The following is a 26,349-nucleotide window of genomic DNA, read 5'->3' on the forward strand; positions in this document are numbered from 1 at the left end:
AAATTATTAGTGAAATTCTTACAAAATTCTTTTTGTTTGCAGGTACACAAAACTAGGATATGCTGGAAATACAGAACCACAGTTTATCATCCCTTCCTGTGAGTATTTATTTTAAGCCACAGTAAGCTGATTTAAAGATCTTTTTCTTGATAATTGAAGTAAAAAAAATAATCGTTTCTGACACTGTAAGATTTAGTCCTTTAAAATCATGGCTTGCTAAGTTCTAAGTGTGGCCTCATTTCTGCACTTCTAACCATTGCTTGCTTACTTATGAGCCCGTATTTTAAAATAAAGACAGCATCTGATCTTCAGCGATGTTAACTAATATCTTCAGCTGTCTTCTAATGTCTTTTACCCATACTCAGCAGTGTTTTTGTTCTCTCCTATGTTTGTTAATTTTACCTGAACATCAGCTTTCAGTAATTTTAAAGAAACATTCTTATTCATGGTTTGTTAGTACTTTTCTTTGTTGGATTGGTATGTATCTGGTCTTGATGGACCTATTTCTATATTTTGACTTTAAAACAGTTCACCTTTTGTACCTCTGATCCACTCGTCCAATTGCCAAATTAAGACTTTAAGTATTAGATGACAGCCATTGTTTTGTGGTGCTGAGTTTTAGACAGTTTATTTTAGGGAATGTCACTATTTTTTGCACAGTAGTATTTTTGTGACTAGGTGTTTTTGTGTATTCTTACTAGTTTATGAAAATAAGGAAATGGAAAAATAAACATGAGAGTAGTGAAAGCAGCTTAAGTTTCAGAATCAGTGAAATTGAGAAGGTAGAAATTTAGTTTTATCAAAAACTGCAGCTTTACTTTCAACTAGGCACTCACTGGACATGAACAGGTCAAATGTTTTGTCATTTGTAAAGCAAGAACAGAATTAATGTGTGAAATATGAAAAATATGCCGACAAAATTGTACCTAAAAGGGGAGATTTTATGTATTTTTTTCACTCTGGAAACAAACCTGTTTGGCTTTTACACTTCTGGTATACTTTTGGTGTATTTTTATAGAAACTAATTATATAACAACTTAGGCTACTACCTAAATCTAATTCTTTAATAAATACCTAAAATGGATTTAGGTGATGCTGATGTAAGTGCTCATTCACATGAGTATAGTGGTCTTAGTGTGGTGGTACTGCTGACTCTTTCCTTATGTTTTACTCATGCACATTTGTTTTTTACAGTGAAAGCAGGTTTGCTTTTGTTACTTTTTCCCCACATTTATATATCAATGTTTTACTAATTTGTTGCTTATTTAAGAATTTGATGACAAATATTGGCTCTGTTGCTGACAAATAAATACTTCTGTGGACTAGCGCTTGACTTTAGTTATATTTGAATTTAGTGTTAGACCATTGTACCCAAAACTTGGTGGCTTAAAACAACAGAAACTTAAAGTTCTGGAGGTTAGAAATCCAAAATCAGGGTGTTAGCAGAGCATGATCTTGCTGACAGATCTTAGGAAGAAACCTTCCTTGCGTCTTGGAGCATCTGGTGTTTGCTGACTGTCCTTGGTATTCCTTGGCTTGTATATGCACTATTCCAGTCACATGGTTTTTCATCTCCCTTTGTCCCCCTTCTGTGTGTGGTTGTCTGTGTCCAGATTTCCCCTTTTTATAAGGATACTAGGCATATTGGATTAGAGCCCACCCTAATAATCTCATTTTAATTCTAAAGACCCTATTTCCAAATAAGGTCACATGTTGAGGTTACTCAGGGTTAGGACTTGAACATATCTTTTTATGGAGGGAGGCACAGTTCAACTCCTATAAAAATGCTGGTTTTCACAATGAGCTATCACCTCACACCAGTAAGGATCACCACCATCCAAAAGACAAACAAAAACAAATGTTGACGAGGTTGTGGAGAAAGGGGAACCCTCCTGCACTGCTGGTGGGAATGTAAATTAGTTCAGCCATTGTGGAAGCAGTATGGAGGTTCCTCAAAATGCTCAAAATAGAAATACCATTTAATGCAGGAATTCCACTTCTAGGAATTTACCCTAAGAATGCAGCAGCCAAGTTTGAAGAAGACAGATGCACCCCTATGTTTATCACGGCACTATTTACAATAGCGAACAAATGGAAGCAACCTAAGTGTCCGTCAGTAGATGAATGGATAAAGAAGAGGTGGTACATACACACAATGGAATATTATTCAGCCATAAGAAGAAAACAAATCCTACCATTTGCAACAACATGGATGGAGCTAGAGGCTATTATGCTCAGTGAAATAAGCCAGGCAGAGAAAGACAAGTACCTAATGATTTCACTCATATGTGGAGTATAAGAACAAAGAAAAACTGAAGGTACAAAACAGCAGGAGACTTACAGAACCCAAGAATGGACTAACAGTTACCAAAGGGAAAGGGACTGGGGAGGATGGGTGGGAAGGGAGGGATAAGGGCGGGGAAAAAGAAAGGGGGCATTAGATTAGCATGTATAATGGGGGGGGCGTGGGGAGGGCTGTGCAACACAGAGAAGACAAGTAGTGATTCTACAGCATCTTACTATGCTGGACAGTGACTGTAATGGGGTATGTTGGGGGGACTTGGTGAAGGGGGGAGCCTAGTAAACATAATGTTCTTCATGTAATTGTAGATTAATGATACCAAAAAAAAATGCTGGTTTTGAAATCTCAGTTTGTAATCTTTTATAAGGTTTTATGTTGTGATTAAACGTGTTTTACCTAAGGAGATTACTGTTGTGTTAACTTTTGTCTTTGCAAAATTTGGTTTTGCTTATGTTCTTAAAGTAGCTGTGTTAAATCTGTTGGAGGCTCATGTAATCTTGATCTTTTGAACCTTAGGATCTCTGCCAAAATATAGGCAGGTTTAGTTTTCATTGTCTTGCAGATGAGAAGTTGCAGTGTGTGAAAAATTCATTTGCCTGCTACTGAAAGAAGGTTTTTGATTTTGAGTTTTTTTCACCTAGCTAGTTTAATGCTGTAGGTGCAGTGTTCATTGCCTCTGATGAGCATGGATATTTGATCTGGAAAGCCTGTGGATACAGTTTAAGGTTATTTTCATGGTCTTTGTTTTCCAAGAAACTTAGAGTAAGCCATCTGGATGCCTGTGTACATTATAAATAAATTGCTAGAAAAGCTTTCTAACATTTAGAAGGAATAGACTGTGGATTAAGAATTTCTTTTAATAATTTCTACCCACCTTATTAAGGATACAATTGTTATTAAGTGAAAGTGTGACAATTGAATGCCAGATCAACTTAAGTGTATGCAGATAATTATTTTGAATGAAGGACTGCTTAACTTGAAGGATTCAGACATTTAAAACTTAATTAAGAAATATATAACAAGTTTTAGGTCTACAACTACATGCTGGATTTCTGAAATATTTAAGAGGGTTGTTGTGGATTTTGCCTTAAGATTTAAAAATTCCTTTTGTAGATATGATTAATTTTAACAGAGCCCATGCCAGTGTTATATTTAAATGATTAGTCCTTTATAATTAGTGCAAATAGGATGGGAATATGCAGAAGGCTTTAAGACATTTTTTTCCTTGAAGTTCTGTTTTCATTTGTTAATATTTTTCAATTTTTTCTTTGTCCATCAAGCATATATTGACTTGATGGTATTACAATTTTATTCAAATAATAGGTCTTACATAGTTAAAAAAATATATAACTGAAGCATTTCCACAGCAGTACGTTTTTTTTTTTTTTTTTTTTTTTGGCTTTTTACATTTGAGGCCTTGTCTTTGGGTGGAAGTTGAGATTTCATTATACTAAGTGAATTTTGTCATCAGTTTGCTATGATCTTTGTGCTTTAGTTTGACAATTGAAATATGCTTGTGCTTTATTTAATAACACTTTATAATGGAAAAGGTATTGTTACAAATTGTCATGCTTGAAAAAAATATATTTTTGACATGTATAAATAACTTTGATTTTAAAGGTATTGCTATTAAGGAATCCGCAAAAGTGGGTGATCAAGCTCAAAGGAGGGTGATGAAAGGTGTTGATGACCTAGACTTCTTCATTGGTGATGAAGCAATAGAAAAACCTACATATGCAACAAAGGTATATTTTTATGGTTTGTGTAAATGAATAATATTTTCTTTCAAAAAAATAGTTTATTCAATGATTGTGCCATCTGGAATTTCAGTTACAGGTCTAATGCCCTCAACCTCTTGACAATGGAGTTTCTTCTTCCCTGTGGGCTCTCCCAACCTTTCTTTAATTCTGCTTAGCTTTTTTCCCCAAGAGGAAAAGTTTAGGCTGTTAAAGTGAGCAGTATTTACTTTTCCATCCCTTGTAGGTCTCAGAACCATCAATGTGATTGCCTTTCTTTTACCTCCGCTGTCACATCTAGAAACACTTCCCTCCTGTCCTTATGCAGACTCACACTCCTTTTTGAGACTCATGTCATCTGGAAGTGGTCCTTTCTCCCCCACCTCTTTCTTTTTTCCTTTCTCATTCCTTTCCTTTCTTCTTCCCTCCCTTTTTATTGAAGTATAATTTCTATACAATAAAATAGATGTCTTAATTATGTAATTTAAAAAATTGTGACTATAGTCATAAACAGTCAAGATATAGAGCAAATCTTGAAGGAGGTAAGTATTTGTAGGTGAAATAACATCTGGGATTTACTTTAAAATAATCCAGTGGGCAGGGGCCGGAATATAGATAAAGCAAGGTTTACCATAAGTTGATGACTGCTGAAGCTCTATGATGAATGAGAACTTGGGAGTTCATTTTATTCCTTTGTCTACTTTAATGCATGAAGGTTTCCAGGATGAAAGTTAAGTGAGTGTGTGTGAGGTGATACACACCTGCAATTTCCATTTCTTTCTATCCCCACTGCCGCCACACCATGGTAATGATACTAAGATCTAACCTGTGGCCAAAATAGAAGAGAAATCTTCAAAGATGATAAATACTGTCAGTGATCTGAGAGGTCAGAGTTCCTCTGCACTGATTCTGTTCTCAAACACATTTTTGGACTTCAGATGCTTCAAACAGACCAGCCAAAGTAACAAAACTTCTCTCAAGCTTTATTCTTAACTTCTTTCCTCAGCCTTTTAGCTGTTGTTTTATTTTACTCTTTCCTTTTAAAACTAAACTTCTTATTTAGTCTCAAATAATTTGATAAGCTCTTTGTTAAGTCCAGTTGTATGTAACAGTCTTCATCCTTCTTGATTTGTCTTTCATAGGATTACTCTGCTGGTCCTCTTCCTAACAGGACTATTCTTTTTTATTTGCTACCATTTTTTGTTTTTCTGTTGCCACTAGTTCCTTCTCCTTTGCCCAATACTCAAGTTTCAGTATTTCCCAGGTACTGTGTATTTTATTTCTTTATTAAAGACTTTGCCTGGATGATCTCAACAATTCTTTTGTCTACAACCACAGCCTAAATCTCTGTTTCTAGTTTCTTGACCAGATTTCCAGTTATCTACTGTCAGCTAACTGGCTTTCAAATTTAATACATCCCAAACAAAGTTCATTATATATGTACTCCAACCTTGCTAATTCCAAGACAAGAAAAAAAACACAACTTTTTTGTCTTGATTGATAGACCCTTTCCATCCTGACTTCAGAGCTAGAAACCTATTGATATCTTTTGAGTATTTTCTCATTCTTCTTGACAGAAATTTTGAATCTGGCCTAACAATTCATATCACAGTTGGGACACTTACTCTCTCTTGGTTGGTTCTTTTAAGATTCATTTCAGCTTTCCCAGTGCTGCTGTAATAATCCTCCTAAAAATCAAAGCTGTTCTTATTCCCCTGTTTAGAAATTTCTCCTGATGCTCTATTTCTTACAGGGTAAAACCCTAACATGAGGCAAATACAGTTTTTGAGAATCTGGTCCCCTCCATCTAGAACTGTTTATCTCTCTACATCTTTCTCCTAGTCCTTTGGCATACGCATTAATCATTTATAACTCTGTTGTTTGTATGTTATATAGTGTTTGTATATATACTTATCTATTCTCTATTTACATGTCCCCTCACCCCACCCCAAGCACACAAAAATTGACAGGGTTGCTTCTTTAAGAAATCCAGCTTAGATATAACCTCCTTAGTCATGAAAGAGCCTTCCTGTTTTCCCGTAGAAGCCAAGCTGATCATATTGTCCAGGTAAAATTTCTTTAAAAACTTAGGCTGTAATATTTGTATCTATTTCTTTTCACTAGACTGAGCTTCTGTGGGCAGAATGTTCATGTCCTTAGCTTTTTTGCTAGTGGTTCACAGTAGGTGCACAGTAATAGTTTACTTGTGAATGAATACGTAACACTTAGAACATTGAGATAGGTTTGGTAATGTTATAAAATGAATGATTCAGTAAGGTACATTTTTTTCCTTCCCTAATTCAAATTGAGGAGAAGTTACTTTAACTATTAAGCCTTAAAAAGGTATCTAGAAGGCTAGGATGAAATGTGTGTATTAGGGATTATGTACGAGAGCTTTAATTATTGAATAAATGACTACAGGATGTTTATTCATTCATGAATCTACTCAGCTTAGGTATTGATTGTATGCATGGGAATATATTTGTTTACTTTTCTGTTTTATATGTGTATATACATGCATGTGTGTATATATATATATATTATGTGTATGTATATATATGTTTTTTGACTAAATCTTCAATTTGCTTGCTTAAGGAATTCTTTGTATTTTTGTAATACGAATCTTGTTAGTTTTATGTGTTGTGGGACTATATTTTATTGCAGACACAAACTTCTTGGCGCTCTTGATGTCTCAGTAAGATTTTTTTACAGTGCCACCTAGACCAGAGGAAATACCTTAACAGTTAGGTCTTAAGCAACTTAGTACCATTTGGGAAAAAAAATACATTTATTTGAAATGAAAACATTTTTATTTCATTTTTAAATAATCACAGTTACTTTTAGGATGCATGTGCCTGTTAGGTACTTCATAGATTTTTACATCTGGAATTAGATTGCATGTTGCCTCTCTAACTTCTTACTTTTTGTATTTTTTTCGTGGAGTTGCTTGGATTTATCATAGCATACAGCAACTCAGCTTCTCCAAGAAGTGATGCTATTGAAAGGAATATAGTAAAATCGAATGGTATCTGAACTGGCTTGAAGTAGTAGATGCAGTGTTGAACTGATTTTGAATATCACTCTCTGTTCATAGAAACACTAAAATACTTTGGTGTCTTTGTGAATTTGCTGCAGTACTTAGTTTCAGAAGCATGGTTCTACAAAAATACATACAACTTCTCATATTAAACTTGCTTGATTTATGGTTATTCTTGTTATATGCTTACCAACTGTGTTTTATATATTAGACACACAATAAATATTCATTCATTCATTTATTAATAAATAAATAAAAATATTTCTCATGAAAGAGCTATTATATTAAAAATTAAGAAAACTGTTATAAACTATAATTTTCATAGGCTAAATTTTAATGGGTTAATTTTTGTATTATTACAAAATTTTCAGAGATCCAGAGTGATAAACAATTCTTAACATTTGACATACTTGCATTATGTTTAATTGAATCATCTGAAATATGTTTTAGAAATAATTTCATTTATCTCTGAATAGTTAAGTATGCATCTCCTAAGAATGACCTACAGTATTATTACTATATCTTAGAAATGCTGTCCTCACATACTATCCACTAGTGATCTAATATTCCATGGGGTTTTAAATATGGTAGTTTTATTATTTTGGTATGAATAAGATTAATTTGTGTTTTGTGTTTTGTCTTAATAGTGGCCAATCCGCCATGGTATAGTTGAAGATTGGGACTTGATGGAAAGGTTTATGGAGCAGGTGATCTTTAAATATTTAAGGGCAGAACCTGAAGATCATTATTTTCTTTTGGTAAGCACAAATGATAATTTCACTGAAGACATTTTTGAAGGAATTTAATAATGTGTTAACTAACATCTGTACTCACTAGGACATATTTATTGTTTATTAAACATATGTCTAAAAGAGTTATTATAAAGCTCATCTTTAAGACTACCCTGTTCTGGGTTCCAGATAAGTAGTAATATGCTGAAGCACCAAAGTTTAGGCACTTAAGAAGTTCTTACTATAACTAATTTGTAATACTATGATACGAACACTAAGGTAAGGGTCAGGAAAATGTTGGAAATGTGGCATTTTCTCTCTTTTTTTATAACTAGTCTGATTATTATTTCATTAGTAGTTCTTGGTAACAAAAATACAATATAATTAAATTTTTAGACTTTGTTCTTATTTTTCCAAAGCAGTGCAGGTTCTGCTTAAAAAAAATCAAATGCTATAAGATTTAAAACAAAAAAGTTGCATTTTCCTTCCTTACCTGTCTGAGCCTTAGATCTGTATTCCCAGAAGCAAATAGTTTAAATTTTTTAAAAGTTTTTCCTAATAGTTATAAACTTAAACGTGTTTCTTCTATTTCTTCTTTGTTTTTCTATTAGACACTACCTACTAAATTCCTAGTGGAAAGATGAAGAATACTTCTTTTCCTTTTATCTCCCTTCCCTTAACACAAAATGCCTTTTTTTTTCCCTCCCCACAATATAGTTATAACTATTGGTTAAATCAATATTCTATATTTTATTATGATTTCTTAAATAAAGTTTTGAAAGAACTTTACAGTGAGCACCCACATACCCAAAACCGAGACCCAACAATTAATTTTTAACACTATAATTGCTGTATGACATTTATTGGGTTATCCATCCATCAGTCCACCTTATTTTTTAAATTTCTTCAGAATGAGTTTTAAATGGAATCATTTCCCTCCTAAATACTTTAGGACACACATCAAATAAAGTGCATTATTTGTTTGCAGTTTTTTTCTTTTACATAAATTTAACATGTTGTCAGGTACACAGATGTTAGCTCTACCATGTATGGGTTTTGACCAGGTGTTGGCAAACTTTCTCTAAAGGACCCAATGACAAATACTTTTGGCTTTTGTGACAACCCTCTCTGTCACAGCTACTCAGCTCTGCAGTTGTAGCAGGAAAGCAGCCATAGACACATAAATGAATTGGGATGGCTGTGTTCTGATAAAATTGTACAAATGGTGGGCTGGATTTGGCATACAAGATGCATGGTGTAGTTTGCCCATCCCCTGGTTTTGAAAGATGCATGCTTCTGTGTAATCTAAACCCTAATCAAGATAGAGGACATTATTATCTGCCTCGATAGCTTTCTGATGTCCTTTCCTAGTTGTTCCCTGCCTCTGCTCCCTAGAAGCAACCACTATTCTGAGTTTTTCCAGCACAGATTGGTTTTGCCTGTATATAAGTTTCATTTAAATGGAATCATGCAAGATTTGCTCGTTGATCAAAGACTTCTTTTTAGCATAATCTTGAGAGTCATCCATGTTGCTGCATATACTAGTATTGGTTGCCTTTTTCTTTTCTTAGTCAGACTCCATTTTATAAATATACCTCAGTATCCATTTTCCTGTTGATGATCACCCAGACTGTTTCATTTTTGACTACTGTGAATATTTGGGCTATTTGAACATTTTTGTACAAGTCATTTTGTGGGCATATGTTTTCATTTCTCTTGTGTAAATCCCTAGATACGAAATTGCTGTGTCAAAGGGTAGGTGCATGATTGGCTTTGTAGGGAAACTTTCAGAACTATTTCCAGGAGGCTGTACCTTTTTTTACACCCACCAACAGTGTGTTAGTGATCTGTTCGCTCTACATTCTAGCCAACATTTGGTGTGTCAGTCTTTTTAATTTTAGCCATTCTGGTGGGTGTGTAAGATTTTTCATTTTGCTTTTAATTTGCATTTTCCTGGTGACTAATGATGTTGAGTGCTTTTTCATGTGCTTATTAGCTATTTGTGTATTTTCTTTGTGAGGTCTTAAAGTGATGATATTTTATATAGAACTTGGGTTTTTCTTAGAGTTTATAATTAAACTGCATTGATTTTTTTACTTTGCCTGTATGTATTTATATATGTATACAATAATTTTGTATGTATTTATCACTAAATTATTTCCAAACTCTTGAACATAATTTCAAAACTTCTAAATAAGTTTAAGGAGATAAACACATCAGGTAGTTTAGCTATCAAAGTGCAAATTTTTTTTTAAATTTTATAATGTCTTTTAAAATTATAAAAGATTTAATTTGTAATGAATTCAAGTTTTATTAGTCTTTCCTTTTGTAATTTTTGCCCTTTAAAAAGGAATTGTTCCTTACCTTAAGGTCACACAATTCTTCTGTATTTGTAAGTTTAAAATTTTGCCTTTCAAGTTAAGTATTTGACATAACAAAAAGAACTGTCAACTAAGACTCCTAAAAATCACACACAGGTCTTACCCAAATTTCAAGCTTTAATAATTTAATTTAAGTAGTCATAAGGCACAGGTAAAACATGAACTTCAGGATTGTGAGTGCCATTTCCTGGGTCCTTTTTTCACCTCATTAGTATATGTTCTGGCCCAGATTTAACACACAGGTTTCTAAAAGGTTTATGTAGTCACACAAAACTGAAGAGAACTGTAAACATCCCCATTTTATACTCTTTAACAGTTATATAACATTTTCCAGAAAGCCATGCCATATATTTGTATAATCATGACTTATTTATATAATTGTAGACAGATCAGGTAGTCCTGTTAGATGAGGTTTCTACTAGCAAATACCATTGGTATGTTTGTTTGGACGTCTTGCGTGTTTACAAGGTGATTTGACTGGCTCTCTTCCCTTTCTCTCTCCCTCCATCCCTTTCTCAGTGTTTAATCCTTTTGAGTGGTATGGCACAGAAATGTATATATTGTTGTAGTGTATTATAAATCCCTGTAATATTTTATTGCACTTAATTTGTGTATATATATGTAAATTTTTCTCTCTATGTATATTTTTTATGCAAATAACTTTTTCACATGTGTAGATCTCTGAATTCTTTATAGTTTTTCTTTGGTCTGTATCTATCTTTGGTTTAATGACTTTCAAATGCAGTGTTTGAAATAAATTATTTCTCATTTAATAATTTATTAATTGTCTATATAAAGTTACCAAAATGATCTGATGTTGTCTATTTAAAATGTTATTCAATTTAATAGACTGAACCTCCACTAAATACTCCAGAAAACAGGGAATATACTGCTGAAATAATGTTTGAGTCCTTCAATGTTCCCGGCTTGTACATTGCTGTGCAGGTAAGCAAATTCAAAGTCACAATCAGCTTAATTCCATTTTAATGTTAATTCACTCTTAAATTCACTTGAAATATATTAACTCTTAAAATACATTTTTTCATAACCATAAAGCATATCATAGTTCTCTACTGAATTGATAATTAAAAAATCATATTATAGGAAATGGAATTTATTTAGTCAGCAAGAGATAGATGTTGAAGTAAGCTTATGCTTTTTGGAAAAATCAAGGTCTTTCATAGAAATACGGAAACATACTATGGCAAAAACTTGAAATTATAGTATTTGTTGTATCCTTTCTTCATATTTTTTTTGACTGACCTATTACTGGGTATATTTTGCCACCCTTTCCTTGTTACCCCTCCCTATCCTGAGTGTCATAAATCCCTGTGATTCTTTATTGCACCGAATTTGTATATATTTATATCTGTATGGAACAGCTTCTCTCCTACCTATTAGGATCGGAGCTGATGACCTCTTGTTTTTTAATTCCATAGCAAATGTAGACCTGGCATTATCACAGTGCTTAATAAGTATATAAACTAATGAATAGTTTTGTTAACCCACAATGTTTATGTCATCCTGTGTTAAAATAGGATGGCCTAGATATTTTTCTAGGTTTCTTTTATCTATTGTATTACACGTAGGTAAAATAAAGCTATTTTAGCTGTTTTTAATCATTAGTCATATATCTTATTTTATATATGTTATATGAAATTTGGTTTTTAAAAATTAGCTGTGTTGATTTCTTTATTTTCTAAGCTTTTTTTTCAGAAAAAGAATTGAACTTTTTTGACTATGCCAAAATTTTTCACAGAAAAATATTTCACCAACTTTGTTTCTGAATTAAATTACAGTATTTGGAAGTGTGCAGTAGCTTTTTCTGTGGTTAAATAATTTGCTACATATTCTTTAATGCATGTTACTCTTTAGAAAATTAAGAGCTACTCTTGTAAGAGTGACACTTGTTTGCAGCCATCTCTGTATTGAATAATTCGGGTGACTGGGTGCTTGTGTGCTTCTTTCTCTACCTTACTTTCCTTACTTTGTACTTTGTAATAGGCTAGCCCTTATAGACATAGTTTAGGTTTTGGCAGTCTTAATACTGTACTTTCTCATGTTAGTCATCCAAATTTTTTGGCTTTAGGAGAAAAATGGCCCTCACTGTAATATGAAAAGTTTATAAATATGTCTTAAAACATAGGATGTGAACAGTTTTATTGCATAATATAGTTTTGTGTATTTTCTTACCAAAGATTCACATTTAAAGTTGAATAAAGTACTCCATCCAGTAAATATTTTTTTCTACTAATTCTTTGTTTTATTTTATGCCTATCTTACTTCTTTTTGTTCAAGGCTGTTCTTGCCTTAGCTGCATCCTGGACCTCAAGACAAGTAGGAGAACGGACATTGACTGGTACGGTAATAGACAGTGGAGATGGTGTCACTCATGTCATTCCTGTGGTAAGGATATTTTAAAATTATTGAAGAGGACATTAAATATCACATCTGGCAAAGATAAATTATATGAATTAATATTACTTTTTAAAAACTTAAAATATTACACTTTAAATATTTGTTGTAATTGGCCCCTTTGTTCAGCTGTAGCTATAGTTTGCTCAAATAACTATTAAAATTTTATAGACAAATTATCCACAATCTTCCTTTTGCTGTAGGTTTTTGTTGCAATTAGAAAATAATTACAAAATTATTAGAAATAGTTTTCTAATTCATAACTAGGAAATGATGAATTGGAGTATCTGGAATGGAGGTATATAATGCTCTTCTTTTCTTAAATGTGGAATTCTGTTTTCCAGTTTGGATGTATCTGTGTGTGTGTGTCAGCCGGTTGCTAGTGTCTCTTACCATTAATTAACAGATTTCAGACTGATGCATCGGTTAAGTAGTACTTGTAAGCACATGACCATTGATGACTTTTGGGGAATTAGTTCTTTGAGTAAAAAGCTTAAGTTATGATTGTGCTTTATGGTTTGGATTTAGTAAATCATATTAAGAAAAATGCATCAGAAAGGATTTTCTTCCAAGGCCTTGTGCCAAGCACAAAGCTTCTGATTCTTGATGACAAAATAAGTTTTTTACTGTGCCTAGTAAATTCAGATTGATACTGTAATTCATGCTAATTATTATTAGATGAGTATATACAGAAAGGTTTACCTTTTAAAATAATTTTTATATTATGTTGAGTATCATGTAAGGAATGAAATAATTTTGAATTTTATTTCTTCAGTATTCTCATTCCTATTTTTAATGTGTCAGGCAACCTCTGTTGAGGATTGTATCCTCAGGGTGACTGCTTTTGGATTAGATGTCATAATCCACCCTCCTGATGTCACAAGGATTTGATTATTAACTGCCCTTTTAAAAATACAGCTTTCTTGAGACAAAATCCACACAGCATACCATTCACCCATTTAGACTTTACAATTCAGTGTTTTGTTTTTTTTTTAATATGTTCACAGAGAGCATCCATCACCACAGTCATTTTTAGAACATTTTTATAACTCTAAAAAGAAATCCTATACTCTTTAACAGGTACTCTTCCCCTGATTACATTAGGCCCACTAATGGGCAACCACTAATTAGTGGCAACTACTAATCTACTTCCTGTCTCTCTAGATTTGCCTGCTCTGGTCATGTCTTAAAAATGGAATCATGCATTCTGTGGCCTTTTGTGACTGGCTTCTTTGGTGTAGCCAAATGTTTTCGAGAGTTATCCATGTTGTAGCATGTATAGTACTTCATTTATTATTATTGCTAAACAATACTTCATTGTATGGCTAAATCATGTTTTAGTTCACCATTAGAGGATATTTTATCTTAGAAATTAGGATGTATGCAAAATTTAATGGCTTTTTATAGTTGGCAACATATTTTTCTTAGTGTTGCATAAAGATTCTTAAGAGTTTCATTTGAAAGTCTCATTTAAACCTCAGAATCTATGACATAGAGTATATTATCCTTTGAGGACTTTGGCTTACTTATTTATAAAATACAAATAGGTGAGTTGCCTAGGATCATCAAGTAATAGATTGTGGGTCTAGGTTTTGAATTGGTTCTGCCTGACTCCAGTCTTTTCTTAACATTTATACAACTAAGCAGTAATTAGAGTCGGTATCTTGACAATTAATATTAGAATAGGTAATTTGCAAATAGAAGTTATCAACATGAAAAAGAATAAATTTTGGTTACAATATTAAGAATTGGGCATTCCTGTTCCTGGTTTGCTTTTCTTTGTTTTCCTGCTCTCTTTTGAATTAATGGAGTATTTTTTAAATAATTTGATTTTATGTTCTTTATGACATATTAGGAGTAGTATACTTCTTTGTTATGTCATTTGTTTTTTAGTGGTTGTTGCTCTAGTGTTTATAGTAAACATTTAACTTATTACAGTCTAACTACTAATAGTATTCTGTTTCATAAGAACTGTACAGCACTGTACTTCTAGCCTGTACTGTCATTGTCATTCATTTTACTTCTACAAATTATAAACTCAATGTATACACTCTTCATTTGTTTTAAGTATTAGTTTTGCTAGGGATGCCATAACAGAGTACCACAATACTGAGTGTCTTAACAGTAGAAAATTAATTTTTTCACAGATATGGAGGCTATAAAGTTTGACATTAAGGTGTTTATTGGTAAGGTTGATTTTTTTGTGACACCTCTTTGGCTTGTGGATGGCCTTATTCTCCATGTGTTTTCAGATGTTCTTCCTCTGTGTTGGCACCTTAATTGCCTCTTTTAAGAACACTAGTCATATCAAAATAGGACCTATTCTAATCACCTTGTTTTAACTTAATTACCTCTGTAAAAACCCTATCTTCAAATACAGTCACATTCTGAGCTATTGAGAGTCAGCACCTCAGTGTAATAAGTTTGGGAGGGGTAGACATAAGTCAGCCCATAACAAACAGTTATTTTTATTCCTTTTTGAAGGTCCAGATTTCCATCTATTTTGCCTTCATTTTTGAAAGATATTTTTACTTGGTGTAGAATTTTAGGTTGACAGTTTTCCTTTCAGTATTTTAAAGATATCGCTGTAGTATCTTTTGGCTTATAATGTTTTTTGTTTCTTTAAAGTCCTTGAGGTTCTTGGCTGCGTGGGTTTAGGGATTTGTAGCATTCATCATATCTGAAAAGTTTGTGTCCATTCTTTCTTTACATATCTTTTCTGTCCCTCAACTTTGGGGACTCCAATTATATATAGATTAGGCTGCTTGAAGTTGTCTCATAGTTCACTGTTGTTCTTTTCATTTTTTTCCTTCTCTGTGACTGGATAGTTCTTATGTCTCAAATTGACTTTTTTTTCTTTATTGTCTAATATTTTGTATGCATATACAATGTATTTTTAATTACAGATACTTCCTTTTCTCTCCTTAGAAGTTCTGTTTAGGTCTTTTTGTATCTTTTTGTTCATGTTTCCATTGATCTTGATCATATGGAGTATGTAGTAGCTGTTTTAAGTATCCTTGTCTACTAATGTTGCTATCTTTGATGTTTGTTTCTCTATTGATTGCTGTTTCTCCTGGTTAAAGGTTGTACTTTCCTGCTTCCTTGATTGCTTATAATATTTGATTGGGTACTATATATTCATACTGTTATATCCTGGGCCTTTGGACTCCTTTAAATATATTTTTTGTCTTTTTTTTTCTGGGACACAGTAAAATTATTAAAAATCAGTTTGATCCTTCCAGAGAGTCCTTTTAAACATTATTAAGCAAGTTCAGAACGGCATTTTGCCTAAGCCTACTTTGTTCCCAATATATATTTTTTTAATTTTGTTATTATTAATCTACAATTACATGCAGAACATTATGTTTACTAGGCTCCTCCCTTCACCAAGTCCCCCCCACAATCCCCATTACAGTCACTGTCCATCAGCATAGTAAAATGCTGTAGAGTCACTACTTGTCTTCTCTGTGCCGTACAGCCCTTCCCATGCTGCCCCCCACATTATACATGCTAATCGTAATGCCCCCTTTCTTTTTCCCTGTCCTTATCCCTCCCTTCCCACACATCCTCCCCAGTCCCTTTCCCTTTGGTAACTTTGTTCCCAATATTGAGGCAGTATTCTTCTGAGAATTCTTGCTCAGTGCCTGGTGTCTGAAAACTTTTATTTCATATAATTTATCCTGTTTTCTCTTGAAGGTGAGAGAATAATGCCAATATCTATTATTCTGTCATGGCCAGATGAGGACATCCCTAATGTTCTTTGTTAATAAAATTTTAATTTTGCTTCATTACTTTCTGTACTTCTGACCGTATTAGTAAATTTATGAATTCATTCTGCGTAATTTAATTATTTGGCATCATGATGGTGTATGTATAGAATGCCTCAGTCTTGTGAAATTGGTACTTATTATTTCGATTAGAAAGTGATAGCTAGTGATTTATGGATTAGTGATCAAAGTTCCTACAATGCAATCTGATTTCTTTACTGAAATTATAATATTTTAAAATAATATCCTATTTGAAGTTGCTGTTTTCTAAAATGTAATACTTCTGAAATTTATTATTTCTCTGTTAAGTTATTTTAGTCTTGATTGTAAACTTTTATCAGTGGGAGAATAAACCTAAGTTGCTGGCAATTTTTGTTCATAGTATCTATATTCTGTGATAAGTAAACCGAGAGGAATGCAGTTGAGGAATAAAGACTATAAGAATTCTCCTGGGATAAAGCAGTATTTGAGAAAAGAAGTAACACTAACCTGAGAAATTGGGTCTTTAACAGTTAATTATTTAGGCTCTATTAATTTTGAAAATACTGAAAGTAAATTTGAAACTTTTTTTTTTCTGTCTAGGCTGAAGGGTATGTGATTGGCAGCTGTATCAAGCACATTCCAATTGCAGGACGAGATATAACATATTTTATTCAGCAATTGCTGAGAGACCGAGAAGTAGGAATCCCTCCAGAGCAATCCTTGGAAACTGCTAAGGCAGTAAAGGTAAAAAGTAATGATGAGAGTATAATTCAGTTAGAAATTAAAATGTTAACATGAAAAACTCTTAAGTGAAAAACATTACTTATTAGCAGCTACAAATTGTTGCTTTTAATTATATGTAAAGTCTCTGAGTTTTTGGAAGGAAATTTTTGGGGATTATCAACGTTTTGCCTTTTGTCTCCACATTTCACATGTAAGAGGCCTAACTTGTAGGAACATTTATACTAATTGTCTTTAACATACATTTTTATGATTATCCTCTTTAATAAAAACCAATAATTAGCTCATGTCAGTGTCCTCACATGTCAATTTATTCACAGAATTCTTTATTTTAATCCTAACAGTTTTCTGTCATAAAAATTCTTTTATGTATTTGGACTCATTTGGCTGTAGACTATTGGTGATGGTTTGCTCAAGTGATATGGCAAATAGAAGAAAAATGTGAGTTGTGTAAGGTATTCTAATAATTTGTATGCTACATAGATCTTTATTATATCAGTGCTTCCTTCAAACTGTCCAAATACTTAGCTTTGCTTTTTAAATTTATCATTTGCCATCATACTTAAAAAATTTCATTGGGTCTCCCACATTTTGAATATGTAGAAGCAAAACTGCTTTGGCAAAAATAACTTTTATTTATTTTCCTGTCTTTGCATGATTATAGGGTTTTCCTTGCTCATCAGATGTTAAGAATGAAAATGAATTTGCTACTTACTAGATAGTAAAGGCATATTATTACTAAATGGTTGCCAAAACTTGCCCCAAGTTAATGGCATCAGAATTAAGTGTGTAAAAAAAATTAATAACACTACTGTTTCAACTTTGGGAAGTCTGTGGAGTTTAGAAAAATAACAAGGACCCTAAAGATGTAAATCTATTTTAGACACAGTACTGATGCTCAGTCCAAATGTCTTTAAAAAATCATAATTTCCTTTTAATTCCTACTTCCAAAGTTTGGAGAAAGAAGATTCAGTATAGCACAATCAGATCCTCCTTTGTTTTTCAGTATTCTTTCCTATTATATCCTTTGATTATCAGTAATATTTGCATATATCTTGGATATAATCCTTGATGTGTAAAAATATGTGAAATTTATTTTTCTTTTAAAAAAAAAGAAACTGGTAATCAGGAGTCTGTAAATTGCAAACAGTGTCAGTTTGAACTGCATTTTTGATGAAAATTTTTACTTAGGACATACTGTTAAATGTGTAACAATTTAACCTTGCATGTAGTATAGTGAAAAAGAAGAGTTTATGTTTTTATTCAACCTTTTTTCTTTTGCTCAGTTACTTAGAAGTACTCATTTTTGTTCCAGAAAAGTATTGAGGATCTATATTAATTTATGGCATTAACTATTATTTATTTTTCAATTCTATATTTTGTGCTTTCTCCTCTGTATAATACAAACTCTACGAGTTCCTAACACAGTATAAAATGTTGGATGACATTAATGAATATTTCATGAAATACATTGAAATAGTAGAAATTGACTCTTTAGTTTGTCAATCTTATTCTGTTTTTATATGAAGCCAGGAGTTATGTGTAGGAGATGAGCTGTTTGTACTGTACATAAAATGTCCTAATAACATAATTTTCTTCAACTTTATTTCCTGTTATTTTTTGAAGATAATTTTTCATTTGATTCTAGTATACTGAAAATATGCCATCCTTCTATACTTCTCCTAAAACAGGAAAAAATTACTCATTTCTTTGGTTTTCTAGGAGCGCTATAGTTATGTCTGCCCAGATTTAGTAAAAGAATTTAATAAGTATGACACAGATGGATCAAAGTGGATTAAACAGTACACTGGAATCAATGCCATCTCAAAGAAAGAATTTTCCATTGATGTTGGTTATGAAAGATTCTTGGGACCTGAAATATTTTTTCATCCAGAGGTAAGTTCCTTTTAGGTGGAATTGTTTAGAAGTTATTAAGCAGAAAATAATCTGTAAGTTACCGAGAGGAAGTTAATCTCAGTAACTTTGTTTTTTATACTAAATTGCCTTTGTTAAAACAGGCTAAACAATTGATATTTTTTATACATTTAGAAAAATGAAACTTCTAATGCTTATGGCTTATGTGTGGTCATGAAAAGGGGAGCTCTTGAAATTTATAATCACTTACATATTTTGGGAAAAGTTCTGGGAACAGCCCCCCTCTTTCCTATCATGTAAAATGACCGTTATTTGAAGAGTCTTCAATAACTATAATAAGAAAATATTTAACTATTAGCAAAATAGTCTTCTGTCTCATGTAATGTTAGCAACATACAGATTGTATTAAATTAATGAAATATGGTTTTTTATAATGAAAAATTTTCTGCTGTAAGAAATTTAGCTTTATTAATATAATGACTTTATTAACATTAAATACCAACTCTGCTTATTCAGCATTAACAGCAGTTATTTTTTACTACTGTTTATTTACACAGCAAATATTAATTGAATACAGTTTTCATGGTTTCACATTTGAGCATGGAATATTCAAACAGGAGAAGTTTTATCTTGCTTTTGGAGCTTAAAGAATAAAAGAGATGAATATCTAAACAGGTATAGTTGTTTAATGAATGCATGTATCTGGTGAGGGCATAGGAACAAAGAGCATCTAAGTTGGCTTTGGAGAACCAGGAAAACTTCTTAGAGGAGGTAACAGTTCAACTGAGACTTAAAATATGAATGGATATTTGTCAGGCAGGTATGTTAGAGGAATATATTTCTAGTAGAGAAGATAAGCTGGGTAGTGATATGAGATATGGGAAAGCCAGATAAGAGAAGTATAAAGGAAGAGAGTGGTAGGAGATGGATGCAGATGGGTGTACATGAGGGACTAGTATGTAATACAAAAGAGTTTACTGGATTCTTTAGTCTTGCAGCAATCTTCAACATGCAATTGACACAAATCTATGAACAGTATTTGAAAGGTCACTCTGGCTGCACTGGGTTGGATAGATTGGAAGGGAGGTGTGAATTGTGTTGGAAACAGGTAAGTTTATTGCAGTTTTCTGGAAGATAAATAATATCAGTAGGCCAGTAAGAAGGAGAAAGGAGGTGAGAGGAAAAGAATAGGATCATCATGAATTACTGATTTCTTAGGTCTGAAAGGAATAAGAATAAAGTCTCTGGGAAGACTCCCACATTTATGACTTGAGCAACTACATGTACTGTGCACTGAAATTGGGCATACTGAAGGGAAGAATAGATGAGGTATAAACAGGAGATGGGTTTATGCATCTTTAAAAAGGTTCTAAAATGAACAGTTGGATTCTCAGGGTTTTAAACTGATCTGTATGTCCTAAAGTGAGGATAGATGTGATATCATCATGTATTGGGCAAAGGAAGAGATTGGCCAGGGAGAGGATGTGGAATGGGTAGAAGAGGAAGAATGGGAGCCCTAAGTAAACCCTGACACTTTGTGGATAGGCACAGTAAGAGGAGCTTGCAAAAAATACTGAAGAATACAGAAATGGAGAAGTCAAGTTAAGGGGTTGTGGTGTTAACATTGAGAGAAGAGAATGTTTGAGGGAGGGAGGTTAAATAGGGCCAGTAGCTACAGTACTAGAGGAAACTTGAGAAGTTCTCATGGGTTTTTAGCACTCAGGTTGTTGGTGATATAGGGGATGAATGTTTGTGGATTGGTATGATTGAGGCAGCTTGTTGCACCAATGAAATTGACAGAGGTGGCTTTGAAAGAAAAGCATGCAGCTAGCTATTCAGGACTGGTAAGACAAAAATAAGGGAGGCTGAAATTAGTTTTTATTTTTAAGAGAGGTTACTCCAGTGTTAACAGTAAGGCATTCAGTATGGATACAGGAAAATATGAACCTGGGAGGTGTAGAGCAGTGCAGTATGCAGCAGGTAGCTGAGGAAGTTCAGGATCATAGTTCACAGATTTTATTTTCATCAAGTGGAATCAAGCAGTTGTGTTCAGAAAAGGGACTGGAAATAAGGTTGAGTGTGAGGAGACAATAGTGACTTCCATAATCAATATTTGGGAGTTGAGATGGTAACAGTATTAAAGCAATGAGGCATTCACTGAAGTTAGTTACCCCAGATTTACAGTTTTACAATAGTGTTTGTTCCCCCAGGCAGTGTGGGGTAAAAGCTTTTTGATAAGACAAAGGTTAAAGTACTGCATTATAGAGAAGAAAGGGAATCTGAAAGCTGGATTATTTGGAGATAGTGAATAATGGAGGCAAGAATTGGAGATAATGATGAATTGGCATAGATTTGTAAATTGGGAGCAAAGGAGTGAGGACCAGAAAGGTAAGGCTTTGTGGTCAGGCAGTGTGTACACTGTGGAGGTTCTAAGATTTCAGCACATTTTCTTGGCAATTTTTAGAATAAGAATTAAAAGAATATATATGCACATAGTTCTAAAAGTCAAACGATACTTATAGTTTTAAAACAAAAATGGTAGCTCTCACTTCCTAGTCCTTACCTTTTTTTGTGTTCTACACAGCAGCTACCAGCTCGTACTTAGCCATTGCTCTTGATAATTACCTCCAGTTTTTCAAGTCCTCTGCTGGTACTGCTGTTTCTTGATATATCAACATAAATTATCTGCTCATCTCCTTTTATGTTAGTTGTTTTTTTCCCCATAGGCCCTCTTTTCCCTTAGCCTGTTTATATATTAATGTTATAATTATTGGCTAAATTAATAGCGTTAACCTGTGAATGTTATTTACTTTTGAGGCAGCACTAAAATGTGGTAATTTTTTTCTCTTAAACTTTTCCTAAAAACTTTTGCTTCATCTCTTCATTTGTATCATTTTCTGTTTATTCTTTCAATTACTCATGGAGGTCTCACTATTCCATGTAGAGAATTTTAACAATTTCTATTTTTAAAGCCTTGTTCCTTTATTTACATCTTTGATTTCTGGGACTTTTGATCATTCTACAAGGATGAATGGCTTCACTTCTTACCAGTATGCCCCTCTGGAAGCACTTAGGATGCAGCATTCATTTTTTGGTTTTCAAACAGGGTTGAAATATTTTGTCATTGTTTTCTTGCCTCCTCTTTGTCCTTGGACATTTGCCTTTCCTTTGAAATTCCTTCCATCATTTTAGTGGGGATTCAAGAGGACAAAGACAGAGACAACTGCTTGTAGCTAGAAGTTGGCAAATTTCCCTGTAGGGCCATGTATGTGTGAGTGGCTGAAGTAGAGGTAGATTAAAGGTCACTTGAGTTAAGGAATATCAGTTGTTTTGAAGTTGAAATGTTGGAGAGAGATATTAAAACCCCAAACTGATGACAGGAATTAGAGGATTTTGAAAGGTCCTGAGCCAAAGTCCTAGGTAAATATTATCATTCCCACAAGAGATATAATAGACTAGAAGATAGGAGGTATTTCAGGTTTCAAAGGAGAAAGCATATGAGTGGAATACATGCAGTTTTTTAATAAATTTACAGACGACCTTAGCTAATAATGTCTTGACTGTCTTAAAAACCTTGAAATATTAGGTATGTAAATAAAATGTGTTTTGGTTGTATCATACTGCTTAGGGAAGGGATACTTTTCTGGGTGAAAATTTATCTTGCTGCTTATGTTCCATATATAATATTTTCCAACTGATATAGAGTAATCTTTGCTGTTTGATTATACCAAGTTTTCTTAAGTTTTAAAGTTTTGAAACATCTTTTTTTTCTTCTATAGTTTCTTTTCCTCATAATTTCTTTGAGAAATCTTTTTTTTTAATTTAAGTTTTTAAAAAACATCAGTTATGTCTATGCACATTGTTCAGAAGTCCTAGTTATTTAAATTCTAGCTAAAACTAGGAGTGATCTGAATGGTTAGCTCTCTTTTTCTTTTTTTCAGAGGTAAACTTTGGTTACATTGCAACTTCAAGTTTTTTTTTAGCCTTGGGCATTTCTATCAGTTTTCAGCTGTGGAAGGGGAGAGTACTGCCTTATCTCTCCTTCTTTTGTCCCAAACAGTACCTTTCCATATCCTTCTGTCCCAATAGTTATATTGTGATTTCAGTAAGATAAAAATTGAGTGTGCTCCCTCCTTTTGTGAACACAAATTTTATTCAGATTTGAGCATAGTTTACTGTGAAATATTTCCTGTCCTATATTTTGTTTTCCATGGAGTCATTCATAAGTTGTTTCCTTAGTTTTAAAATAATTGTCATTAATTTAACTCTAATCTCTCTCCACCAGTTTTGTAACTGTGTTCTCAGAATTTTTAGATACATACGATTTTTTTTATTAGATTAATTTTTCAGACTATCTGGTATGTCCCACTCTGAACCTGTTTACTTCTGCATCTGATAAAGAGTTTTCATGTTCCTTCATCATTCTGGGGATTCCCTTTGCTTCTCTTTTGTGTTACAACTCTCTTTCTTTTATCCTATATATTTCTTGTTCTTCTTGTCCACTTACTTATTTTGGTGCAGATAATCTGCCAGTAGGATCCCCAATAAATAGGGTGTATGGGAGATGAAAGTTTCAAGACCTTTTATCTTGCAACTGGTTTCAGCCCCGGAGAAGTTCACTATGGATTCAGTGAGACCAGAGAAATGACAGTGGAATGTTCTTGGGGTGAAAGGGTTATACCCAACTTTATTCCCATGGTGGCAGGTCAATCACAAGAATCCCGTCTACTCAGAGCTAGTCTGAATGCAGCAAGCTGGTCTCTGCCTTTGGGCCTCTCGGCCCACACAGCCATCCCCTGGGCCTGTGTCCTTGGCACTGCCACCACTCCAGCCTCTGCTCTCTTGCAACCCTGCAGCCATGCCACCATTTTGCACAGAGCACTGGGCAGGACTCTTTATATAGTGTCAGTAATGACGCATTGCCCACACATGTGTAGTGAGCTAGCCAGCCAGGGCCAGATGAGAATCCTGTCCATAGGAACCTTCACTTAACCACACTCTACTCCTCCAGATTCTCGCCTCTCAGTCTGTGTGCCCTCAATCCTCTGCAATGGTCCCTATGTGAGAAATCTGGAGCATTGTAACCAAATTCCATAATAACAATACAACATACAGATAAAAATTACAACAAATTATAATAACCCTGAAGCCTGAGGAGATCCATTGACACCGAGTGGTCATCCTGGCTGTATTGAAACCAGTTCTACTCAAATGAGTTAACAAAAAGAACTGTGGGTGGGTCTTACAATACCCACCCTCTCTAGCCTCTCCAGCAGAAAGTCTTGTAGACACACAGGCCGGTCTTGTTACTTTATCTCTGCCTTCTGTTTTCATCCTCAGCAGCCGGAACTGCTACTCCAGTCTCAATTGTTGCCACAGCTCCAGTCATCCAGTTTCTTTCTGTCTGCTCCTGCCTTTTCAAACCAACTCACATCTGGGTCCTTGTAACATTCACGGAGCCTTTTAAATTCTTCCTTTGAGAAGCAGACCATATTTCCTTTTGTACTTGAGCCTGAGGATAGAAGCAGAGCATGGAGTGCTCCACAACCTGAGGAGGGGGCTGCACTTCTCCTGAAAGAACCCGCAGTTGCTGAGTCCTTCTGGCCTTCCACCAGCTTTCAACCAGGTGGGGTCTCAACCAAGGAGGGGCTGATGCCTCCAGCACCAGCAGGGCCTCCACTCCCACCTGTTCGTCAAACCTCTGCTCCTCCATTTCTGGGGCTGATGGCTCCACTACATTCTTCACCTGCCCCACGGCACCTGGCAGCCTGCTTGCTACTTTTTCTTGGGCTTCTGCTCCTTCTCCTGCTGCCTCCTCTTAGGCCTTTACTATTTCCACAGCATTTAGTAGTGACGCCATTTCAGTCAGCAACAAATTTTCTTTTGGGGTAGAACCCAGTCCTCCACCCCTTCACAGTACCACATGTCCACTGGGGGACACTCAAATGTCTCCCTATTCATAGGTGCAGCTTGCTGAAACCCTCCTTTCATGAGGGCAGCCTGTTCTTTTATCCTTGGTCACAAGTGAACCCTGCCGACTTGCCAATTGTCTTGCCAATGGGTTTCAACCTCGGGCAAGTTCACTATGGATTCATTGTGACGAAAGAAATGACAGTAGAACGTTCTTGGGGTGAAAGGTTATACCCAGCTTTATTTCCACGGTGGCAGGTCAATCACTAGAATCCTGTCCACTCAGCCGACTCTGCATGCAGCAAGCCGGTCTCTGCCTCTGGGCCTCTCTATCTGCACAGCCGTCTCAGTTTCTATTCTCGGTGCTGCCACCACTCCAGTCTCATCTCTCTTCTGCAGCCTTGCAGCCATGCCACCATGTCGCTGAGAGCACTGGGCAGAGCTTTTATATAGAGTCAATAATGACTCATTGCCCACATGTGTGTAGTGAGCTAGGCAACCAGGGCGAGGTGAGAATCCTGGCCACAGGAACCTTCACTTTATCCGCAGTCTGTTTCTTCCAAGTTTCCTTTTCTCTTTGTTCTGATTCCTGTATTGTCATGCTGGAGACCTTCTGGGACCGCTCATTTAAGAAGGGGACAAATGAAAACCTGATTGGAAATCTGAGCTTTGTGGGGAGGGCTTGTTGACTATGGCGTTTTCTTTGGAGGAATGCCCTATGTGTATTTCTTCATGTCATTTTGGGTAGTCCAGTTCCCAGAATGTACTTAAAGAGAAGACTTAAAGAGAAGAAGATTAAGGTTAGTAGCCAAATGGGGTAAGAGGATTGGCATTTATGTCAGCAGTAGGCTGCATACCTTCACTTGTAATTCCCCTGCTTTTATCCCTTTCAGCTGTGTATAAGAATCTTGAGACTCTCTAGTTTCTTCCCTTACGAGAACAGATTAGCCATTTTTCTACTTGGATGAGGAGGAGGCATTTAGTAGACTTCTTTGGCAGGGGAAGGGTGATTTGAGTTGTGAATAAAGTGAAGGTTTCTATGGCCAGTATTCTCACCTGGCCCTTGTTAGCTGGCTCACTACACACGTCTGGGTGATGCATCATTATTGACTCTATATAAAAGAGCTCCACCCAGTGCTCTGTACGAAACAGTGGCATGGTTGCAAGGCTGCAGGAGAGTAGAGCAGAGGCTGGAGTGGTGGCAGTGCCAAGGAAAGAGACTGGGACGGCTGTGCAGGTAGAGAGGCCCAGAGGCAAGAGACTGGCTTGTTGCATGTAGACTTGCTTTGAGTGGACAGGATTCTAGTGACTGACCTGCCATGTTGGAAGTAAAGTTGGATATAAACCCTTTCATCCCAAGAACATTTTACTGTCATTTCTTTGGTCACATTGAATCCATAGTGAACTTGCCCAGGGCTGAAACTCATTGGCAAGACAGGGTCTTCAAGTGCTTCTCAGAAAGGCTTTCAACC

The 26,349-nt window shown here is 34.7% G+C and overlaps 1 protein-coding gene across 1 annotated transcript in view; it reads left to right on the top strand.

Moving 5' to 3' along the window:
* The window catches only part of ACTR3 (actin related protein 3), a 66,643-nt gene that overhangs the window by 26,974 nt on the left and 13,320 nt on the right, over positions 1 to 26,349 (top strand). Inside the window, exons 2-8 of the mRNA XM_036886582.2 lie at positions 43 to 98; positions 3,923 to 4,047; positions 7,723 to 7,833; positions 11,037 to 11,132; positions 12,486 to 12,593; positions 16,952 to 17,095; positions 18,815 to 18,988. Coding sequence (XP_036742477.1) covers positions 43 to 98; positions 3,923 to 4,047; positions 7,723 to 7,833; positions 11,037 to 11,132; positions 12,486 to 12,593; positions 16,952 to 17,095; positions 18,815 to 18,988 — 814 coding nt within the window. The remainder of the gene's footprint in view (positions 1 to 42; positions 99 to 3,922; positions 4,048 to 7,722; positions 7,834 to 11,036; positions 11,133 to 12,485; positions 12,594 to 16,951; positions 17,096 to 18,814; positions 18,989 to 26,349) is intronic.

The sequence above is a fragment of the Manis pentadactyla genome, chromosome 8, assembly GCF_030020395.1.
Source record: "Manis pentadactyla isolate mManPen7 chromosome 8, mManPen7.hap1, whole genome shotgun sequence".
Taxonomy (NCBI): Eukaryota; Metazoa; Chordata; class Mammalia; order Pholidota; family Manidae; genus Manis; species Manis pentadactyla.